Source organism: Pholcus phalangioides, unplaced genomic scaffold (genome assembly GCF_987345545.1).
Source record: "Pholcus phalangioides strain wild (caught in Gottingen) unplaced genomic scaffold, Ppha-v1.0 ptg000012l_1, whole genome shotgun sequence".
Classification (NCBI taxonomy): domain Eukaryota; kingdom Metazoa; phylum Arthropoda; class Arachnida; order Araneae; family Pholcidae; genus Pholcus; species Pholcus phalangioides.
Genome location: NW_028301605.1, coordinates 5,414,893 through 5,425,185, shown reverse-complemented (window position 1 = coordinate 5,425,185; position 10,293 = coordinate 5,414,893). Strand labels below are relative to the sequence as shown.

Genomic DNA, 10,293 nt, shown 5'->3' with positions numbered 1-10,293 from the left:
CAAACTTGGTCACTCATTCACATCTTTTGTTTTTCACATCACTCTTCACATCTAAACTCTTTTTTTCTCAGCTATCTGTGGCCCCTTTAATCATCTGCCACGGCTCCCGTTCCACTTTATTTTCTCCTGTGGCTCCCCCACTACGACCATAATCACTAGTGTAGAGATGGAAACTCCTACAATTATTCCCAAGGAAACCTTTCGATGGCTGTTATAGACGCTTTACGTTTGATCGAAACAATGGATTCCAGTTTGGGAAATATTCCTATGTACTTTTTTCTTTCAAAACCGAACACTGTTCATGCTCTACCACCATGTCCCCCACATCCTGGAGCGGGCCCCTTCTGTAGTTAGTTTATGGCGTGAAAAGGCAAAAAATGATGAGAACTGTCCCAGGCCCCAGGGCCATGTCCTACCACCGTCTGGCAATTAAATCCTGTGTACACTGAAAGTGATTTCAAGGCCAAAATATGAAAACAACGGGAAGCTTACTGTTTGTAGTTTACGTCTCCGTGGTAACTGCAATCGAATATCGATAAGATGTAATTGAAATTCTGAAAACTTTCAAACAACTTTTTATTTGTGCGCGTAAAATACATATGAATGAGGCATGTCTCACACGGTGTGTTCCCATGAATTCGTAAATAGTTAAAAAAATTCATAAAAATTGAAGAAATTGGTATATTTGAATGCGGTTTGCAGAAAAGTTATTCTCATGAAAGGAGATATTTTTTGGCACTGTACAAAAGCAAAATCACTGGAAATATACAAATCAGAGTCCTATAAAAGTACAGGGTGTACGATTAACAGTTCATTTCTAATTTTTTCTGTTAGTGGTTTTCATTGTGATGTTGACATAGGTGGATAAAGCTATGGTTCATTATTAGCATTCAAAATGATAATGTAATAATAACTTCAAATATTTTATATTAGGATTTTTTTAAATATTTGCTTCCCGTGTTTTTATGTTGCAGTTGTACTGGTGATAAGGAAGTCCAAGACTCCTAAAAGCTGCAGCTAATTCAAATGAAAACGAAAAGATAATCAAAAAACTATTAGAAGGTAATTGAAATTATTCCCCCCCCCCCTCCCAGTTGGCTTTCAATCAACCTTATAAAAGTTAACGTACGTGATTCACCTGAAATGGGTCCGAGAAAATTATTCTCAGTGGAAGTTACCTCATTAGCAAATGCAAAATTTCTAATGTAAAATGTTCAAGTTAGTAATTATACAAATACCGATGGCAATAATCGGAAATATAATTTTGGAAATAATTCAGTAAAATGGGCAGGCAGTACAGCGATCGCAAACTATCGCAATTAATAGGGTAGCAAAGCGCGCGCACTCGGCACTGTTTGAGCAACGGCGTCACGTTTGACGTCAGGTTGTACCGAATCCCGAGCGTCACGAAAAGGCTCTTATTGTACAGGGTGTCCTGTAAGTGCTAATTCGGCATTTATCTCATCAACCGTTTGTCGTAGAGGTATGATTCCAATTTGAGAAATGCTCAGAATGTGTTCAGAAATCATTCAGTACCAGTTTCGAGAGTGAAAGTAGAGTATGTCATAAAATAAAAAAAAAATAAAAATGCTTATATGGTTTCCCCTGTCCTCTAACTTCCAATTGGAAAGTTGTTGCCCTGTCTCTCTCTCGAGGGTGAAAAAACACTGTTTCTAAGTGCAAAATTCGCTGAGATGCTTGAATTCAAAAATTAGAGAAACGTTCGGAAAGAACAACATGAACTATCGCACAAAGCTTCTTTCCGAATTTTTTTTATGTTTTGAATTCAAATAGGTGAATATTGCACTTGGAAAAAATGGCCTCGAGAGAAACAGGGCAACGACTTCTTAATTGGAGGACGGGGACCGTATAAAAATTTAAATTTTCTGTTTTATGACACCATGTTTTCAGCGCCAAAACTGATACATAGTGATTTCTGACCACATTTTGATAATTTTCTAAATTAGAACCGTACCTCTACGATGAACGGTTGATGAAATAAAGGCAGAATTAGGACTTAACAGGACTTCCTGTACAGTCTTGGGATAAAACACTATTGGTGAAGTTGTTTTAACGGAGTCACGAATCGCCTGCTGAAGCTCCACGTACATTTCGGACAAAAAAGGGGTTGAAGAAAGATTCGGGTCCAATCATCTGCTATTTACTTCTGTGCAGTGCCATCTATAGACTAAAATCAAAACTAAATTTTGTTTATGTACAAAAACTCCTTTTTTGGGGAGAATAATATATTTCCGCAAACCACATTCACACACATACCATTTTCTTCAATTTCTTATAATTTTTCAAAACTATTTATGAATTTACGGGACATCCTGTAACAATCAAATTAACAATGATATAAATCTCTTCTGTAGATATAATGATGCTAAAAAAGAAATTGATCCCGAAATTCAGTCTTCATTCGGAAAACAATTTCATATCTTTCCACAGATCCATGACGTCAGATCCTTTGGTCTTCTCTGCAATCCTCTGCTTCAGCCTCTCTTCCTGCTCAGCGCTGAGAGCTATCTTCTGTTGCCCGACGCTGCCCTGCCTGACGAAGTCACCAACGGATCCCTCACCGGCTTTGATGGCGTCCGAATTTGTTTTGGCCCAAGAACGGAGCCCTATGGGCATCCTGGGATCGTTGATGAAGGCATCGGATTTCTCGATCATTTCCCGCCACGCACCGTTGGTGTTATTCTTCATGTACTCGAAGCTGCTGAGATAGAGGATCTTGTCCAAGAGGTCTTCGTTAGCCTCCACGGCCGACGAGTACTCGTCACCTAGGAACTTGGCGAGACTCTTGACGACCCCCCGCTGGTCGGCCTTCATCTCCTCGTAGGTCACGAAGAACACGTTCGGGTCGTTCCTGTGCTCGTACCACGAGATCAGGTTGTCGAAATAGTCGTTGAAGTCGACTTTTCCCTCTACGAACAGGTCGAAGAAGTCGTCGAAGGTACCGTCGGTGAAGTAGTACCCGGGAAAGAATTTGGTGTGGTGGTAGAACGATATGCAGCAGTCTTTTGGGTTCCTCGCCACGTAGACGTATTTGGCTTCCGGCGAGAAAGGTGCCATGTCGAAAGGTAGATGAATCTTGATGCAGCCGGGACCCGGCATGTTTTTGAGCTCTTCTTCGCCGAGCATTTCCAGGAAAGGACAGGACTGGAAGTACTCCTCGGTCCCTTCCGGTATCTTGCCTTTCCTCATGATGGCCAGCACGACCTGGATCATCCACGTCGTGCCGCACTTCGGGTAGGTCGCGACGAACACGTCCCCGGCTTTTGGCTTGTAGTTGATGGCCGATTTGACGACTTCTGGCAGGAAGCAGCAGGCGAAGCGCATGCCTTCTATCTCGACGTACTTGGGTGACTTCCTACTGCTCATTTTGTTTGTTGAATTTCTGCGAAGGAGAAGATAAACAATCGGTTATTAAATCACTCAGTCATGTACAGGGTGTTTCAGAAAGGACTGTCTAACGTTGAAATGACATAACATAGGAACAGTGATAGATAGAAAGATGAAACAAGTACAATCGGGCCGGCTTAATTGGATATCAACGATTCCAGCGCATAATATCCGATTAAGCGGTTTATTCGAAAATGCGGGGAACAATTCAATTGCCATTTTACACCGTTAGTATAGTTTGTATACTGAAAAAGAAACATTATTAATAAAGAGTCTCGAATAAATCGGACATCAAAAATGACATGATAATTATATTTAATTACAATGATCACGATACCTAAGATTTTTACTTTTCATTAGGAAAGTTAGCGCCCTCTGTTGGCTCAACAGAGAACGTCTTCAATTGCTCACTGCCCCACACATACTCATCCATTAACTCACTATGTCACTTTGCCGATGAATTGTTGTCCGGTGAATTTTCCGCACGCGGTAGTTCGTTTAATAGGCACGACTGGAATTTAAAATATGTCGATTTGCGAATAGTTACATTTTTGTCTAACAGAGGGCACGTTACAGTCATCTAAACAGGATCCAGGTTCGAACCCCGTTGACGGCACAGTGGTGGTCGGCTGAAGTTGGTTTTCTGCGGTTTTCCAGCTTCGAGGTGCTAATGCCAGCCGGTCTCCCATTAGAAAAAATCTCTCCGCAGAGAGCTGGCAGACCTACAACACGATACTGACATAACATGAAAATGCAAGCATTTCCGTCTTTACTTCAGAAAATGGAAGACAGATGGAGGCATGAACACTGAACAAGCGCAACTCAGCAGCATAAATACGTTAGGGGCCACACATATACTTAGAACACACATTCCGGCATGTGCCGATTCGTTAGAAATCGGGGTACGAGGAGCATGTATATGGTAAAGCAGTACTTACTTTACCAAACACAAACTCTGGCCATATCGCTGTTAACGAGATGGGTTGGAAATGAAGGCGGTGTCTATTGGTGGTCGTCTCAAGTTGGTTATATATATATATATATAGGGACAACATCTTATTTATACTTAAATCCTTCCTCGGTTTCGAACCCAGGACCGTGACAGCAACCTTCACTGTGTCAGACGAGCATCTTGCCATCCCGCCACTCGGGCGTTGGTAAAACAGTAGTAGTAGAAGTAGTGTTCAGGAGGTTTTAAGTAGTAAACAGGAGGTTATAAAAACAGTGGGTTATGATCGCAAACGAAACATGGGTCACATGGCGCTGGATTCCAAATAGTCGCGTTGCTTAGCAATTATATGACAAAAGCTAATAGTGAAGTTTGAAGCCACTTCCCTTGCAACGGATGCGTATGCCTTTAAAATGACCTAATCAAGTTGAAACAGCGTTTGAGAACTCTCGCTGTGAATAAATTGCCCTCAAATGGCTAAATGGAAGGAAATAATGAAGTAATACGACGCCATATATTAGTTGAAATTGTAATCGGTTTCACAAACCGATGTGTTTGAAATTCCAGACCTGCCCATCAAACTCGTCCCATCTTTCTATCCATCACTCTTTTCAAGTTACGTCATTTCAAAATTAAGGAGTCCTTTTTGAAACATCCCATGTTTGAAAAGGGCACAGCCTACCCCAATTTTTTCTCTTCACTATACTGGGCACACGCTTTTACGTTATCAAAAGCGTGTCCCCAGTATGATGAAGAGAAAAAATTGGGGTAGAGAGGCTGTGTCATAAACACGGCCGCAAGTTCTGATGTAAATACGTTTTTTGTGCCTTGATTCGCGTCTTAGGTTATGCCATCATCATCGGCTTTGTCTTTGGAATAGGCCTACTACTACTAAACCAGACATGCACCTCGTCCATAGTCCTCTGTTTGGAATAGGCCTTTCCAATAAACGACACTGATGTCATCTATTTTCATTGTGAACTGCATGAGATTCAGGGGGAAAAAATTGTTACGAATCAGGGCAAGCGGCATGGTGCTCAGACGGTGAGTGATATTGAAACTGGAGTGATACCAATGGGTGCACTTTTGCTATATGCATCTGGCGATACCATTGCTTTTGACCTCGCGTTAGGTAGCTACTTCCTGAGATGTGAGCGTTTAAAGAATTTCATGGCGATTTAAAAGACGTATTCTCATCAAAAGAAAAGAATGAAATGAAAACGAAATATGACTTCCATGGTCATTGAAGATGTCATTAAGCAAAATGGAAAGCTTAAATAACCACTTAAAGATGATGAATGTTCAGTTTATGCGACGACGTTTCGAATTGTTTTGTCCTTGAACGGAAGAGAGAGAGAGAGAGAGATTTCGAAATTAATAAATTTTTTTTCCTTCCTTGAGCAGTGTTGACGATTCTCACTTTAGCACGCAATTATAAAATATTTAAATGTCACCAAAACAAACAACAGTTAAACCCGGTTACTGTATTCCCTCGCATCAGCCGACATGCCGGGAAACAGCAGGGGAGACCAGCATATGTCGGGAATATCCGCATTTTCCGGCATGCTGGGAAAATTCGAGTCACAGATTCTGGGAAATTCTCTGGGACGGTGTATAAAACTAGTTTTAACTTGAGTGGTTTTTAAAATTTTCCTGTGATTCACAGTAGAACTGCCACAGTAGAAATCACTAAACCTTCTAGAAATTGCCGCCATTTCAAGAGGAAAAAAATTATTATTTTTTTTGATTGGGCGTGAGCTGATAAATGCTTCTTCTTCTCCCCCCCCCCCCAACGCAAAATAATAATTAAAAAGAAAACGAAGAAGAGGGGGGAAAAACGATATTTTTCTGTTATTTTTGCAGTACGCTATAATCCTATGCAACATTGAAGGGAAAAGAAAAACAGTCGTCTTTCTCCCCATCTGTTATCAGTAGAGCAAGGATTATATGCACTATAAAGTGACGAAATATTCTCTAAAATATGCAAATATGCATCTAATGAATAAATGGCAACAGAGGTGGGATGACAACGCAGAGCCCGGTCGATCAACTCATAGGATCCTGCGACATGTAATGCCTCGGAACCATAAATGGTCACGTGAGATGATTATGTTCGTAACGGGCCATGGTCCATTTCCGGCTAACCTTCATAGGTTCAAATCAATCCCCAGTGATAAATGCTCATGTTTGGCCATAGGCACGCCTCTTCACTACGCAACTCTATCCCCCAAGACAACGGCTTTCCACTTCAGAGAGCCAGCTGAACATCTGCGAATACCTTGGCTTGAGTGCATCCTGAAGCGGGAAGATTCGAAAAGTAAAATACGTAAACTGGTCCGCTTTCTAGAGCAGCACCCTGAGGATATCAGAACTACAGTCCCGGAGCCAGAACCAGATAGAGAACCACCTATGCCAGTTAGGAGATCCACTAGACTACGACGTCAACTACACCCAGACAGCGATCTCGTACATCTGTTTAGAGAAGAGGAAGAAGAAGAGGAGCCTGAGTAGTCGAGAATAGTTTGATCCATGCTGGCTTATCGAAAAGCTGGATACAGGCAGCAATTACTGACGAATGTCTTTGGACCAAATCAAACTACACGGTGCAGAGATTAGATCAACCCAGCAGCACATTGACAGCTTTCATTGATGTGATAGTTACCGATCCAATGAAAATCCCTGAAGAGAAGCAGATCAAATTTTATCAAGAACTATTCCCGATTATGACGATTATTATGAGATTTATAACCTGTGATTTACAATTGTGATTTATTTACAGAATCACCATTTTTCGATTACAAATTTATACTTGTTTACTGGCGAGGTGCGTAATGGCACCTGCCCATGTATGTAACATATCTTTCTCAAGATCAATAAATGGTTATGTTTCCCCGGAGGCACCCGAGTCCCCAGGGACAATGTGCTTATATCACTGAGTGTGACAGAACCTGGGTGTCTCTCGGTTCCTATCACTATCACTATACAGAAAACAAAGAAAAGTAAAATTTCTCGGACCGGCAGAAATAGAAATATTTCGTTGACCTGATATATAATGCAGTTAAAATTTTTAATGCTAAATACAACTATAATAACTAAATACACTGAAGAGCCAAACAAACTGGTACACCTGCCTAATATCGATGTCGTAGATTTAATTTTTTACCGGATTCCCGGTATTCACGGTACACTCGTGAAATGGTCGTACGTGAAAATCCAAATTTCATCGCTACCTCGGAGATGCTATGTCCCATCTCTCGTGCGCCGACTATAACACCACGTTCAAACTCACTTAAATCTCGATAACCTGCCATAGTAGCAGCAGTAACCGATCTAACAACTATACCAGACACTTTTTGTGTTATATAGGCGTTGCCGACCGCAGCACCTTAGTCTGATTGGTTCCATATCTCTTTATTTGCATACGCATGCCTACACCAGTTTTTTTGGCTCTTCAGTTTATAAATATAACTAGGACCGTCTCAACTAGTTCTGGAGTTTAAACATTTTTAGTGATATAAGATAAAAAGCTAAAAATAAAAGAAGATATCAGCTTGTATTGGAATTATATAAAGACCCCTCTTATCGAGCCTTTTTTTTCATAAATCCACATACCAATAAACAAAGTAGGGGTCTATATTCCGCATAATGAAAAATATTCAGATTATATTTTTTCATACAAAGAACTCACTGGAACTTTGAACTTTTAGTAATTTGCAATCGAAAACGTGCTAAAAATGGTATAATAAAAACCTAAAATATGGAAAGTTCTTCGGTTGGCTATTCGTAAAAAAAGTGCATATTTTGATATTTATTCTATTTATATGGTAGGATAAGCTCTACGCTTTTTTAAAGCTTCTCGAGCTTCATTTTACTCTTGTGCTCACTTGTTTAATACAGTCGAATCCCGTTTGTACGAATACCGTTATAGCAAAAATCTCGTCTTAACGAACACTTTTCTAATCTTCCAGATAATTTTACATAGGAACAATGCTAAAACTTGGAATTCCTTTATGAAGAAGTGATTTCTCCGGTCTCTTGGAGTTCGTTATAACGGGATTCGACTGTAGTAATGGAAGGATTAATTAAAGATAGTAAATATAAAAGTAATGTAATAATACTAACCAAATGCTTCAATAAGGAACGATGTTGTGGGAGTATCCTGCGCGTTTGACAACTTGCCAACAAATGCTTCTTACCAACACTCCAATTTTTATACAGCTGTTTAAAAAAAAGTCTTTCCACGGCACAGTCGTCTGCGAAACTACAGACGATTATAGCACCCTCTACCCGCGGCTTCGGTTGCTTACATAACAGATATCGACCCACGACCTTCAACTCCAGACGACAATTTTCTCGTCATTTTCTTTCTCGTTGGACAATTCGCCACAGGAAGGAAAGAAATAATTTCCATCCTGACATTGAAAAATCAAAGACAAATGAGTTTGTTTAACTCTTTTTTTTTTTTAAGGATTCCCGGAAGATTCGGAGCAACACTTTTTTTGTTGGAATCGATGAATTGAGAGATATTATAAAAGAAAGAAAATAAAGGAAATGACGTCTAATTTTTTCTTCCTTTTCTTCTTTCCACTCTTGTCGCGGTTGGCGGATTCTTTCTTTTCTGTGTTTATCCGCCTCCATTAATGTTATCGCTACCGTTATCGGTAATCGTTCGCATAAATCAATGAAGGTTAAGCGTAATATAAATCTCTTAAAACCGTAGTATGCACATATCAAATGACCTTGGTGCTGCCATTATAGATTTCATATTTAATGGTTATTTTCGAGCTTAAACTTGAATAAAGCTGATTCTGGAAAGTTATTGACGTTACTTTTTTTTAGAATTCCCAGCTGGACTGACATCAAGCTTATTTCAATGACTTGTTGACTTATTAGAGAGAGTAGACTTAGTAGAGTTATTTCGAATGCTTCTGTGACGCGCATACACCAGGAACACGTGGTTAGTTTATATTTTTGATGTTTAGCAATCTGGCGGACACACACACACACAGTAAAACCATCTGTCAATTCTTTTAGAAACTTGGAAAATCTGCAGACTGGAGAAAGTAGATTAGTCGAACAATTTCGCAAAAATAGGATAACTACTTTGCAGACCAACAAAAAATAAATAAATAAGAGAAACAATTTGTGTGCGTGAAGGCAAAAATACCGTAAATAAGAAATAATTTAGGAGCCAGCAAAAAAAAATCAATGAATAACAGGAACAATTTACGGAAACATTAAATTAAATAGGCGAAATAATTTACAGACCGGCAAAAATGAATAGGAGAAATGAGTTTTGGACCAGCAAATCATAAATAAATGGGAGAAGTAATTTGCAGACTTGCAAATAATAAAATGAATAAGAGAAATAATTTGCGGACTGGCAAAAATAAGAGAGATAATTTGAGGACCGGTGGAAAAAAACAAATAAATGGGAGAAGTGATTTATATACGGGCCGGCAAAAATGAATAAATTGGGAAAATAATTTGCGGACCTGAAGAAAAAAATAAATGGGAGATATAAGTTGAAACCGGTAAAAAATTGTTGGGATAAATAATGTCCTGACTGGTAAAAGAAACAAGAAAAGAAGAAGAAATAAGAGAAATGATTTGAGGACCGGCCAAAATAATAAAAAGGAGAAATTATTTATGGGCTGAAAAAAAAATTAAATGGGAGAAATAATTTGTGCGACCGGTAAGATAATAAAAGCGTGATGCAATAACCAACCGTGATACAGAGAATTCCATTTGTGGACTGGCGAAAAATAAATAAATAGGAGAAATAATTTGAGGACCGGCAAAACAAATAAGAAACCGTAAGAAAAAGAATTTGAGGACCAGTAAAAACTAAAGAAATGGGAGAAATAATTTGCGGACCGGTAAAAAACCATGATATAGAGAAATGATTTGTGGACCGGCAAATAATAAACAGGAGA

The 10,293-nt window shown here is 39.4% G+C and overlaps 1 protein-coding gene across 1 annotated transcript; it reads right to left on the bottom strand.

Annotated features, from left to right (window-relative positions):
- Window positions 1–546: 546 nt before the first annotated feature.
- LOC149079209 (sulfotransferase ssu-1-like) lies at window positions 547–8,880 on the bottom strand. Its single transcript, XM_089240106.1, has 2 exons — window positions 8,480–8,880; window positions 547–3,403 (listed from the first exon to the last, which is right to left on the bottom strand). Exon 2 carries the CDS (start codon window positions 3,385–3,387, stop codon window positions 2,419–2,421), a length of 969 nt encoding a protein of 322 aa, XP_089096232.1. The 5' UTR covers window positions 3,388–3,403; window positions 8,480–8,880; the 3' UTR covers window positions 547–2,418.
- Window positions 8,881–10,293: the final 1,413 nt, after the last annotated feature.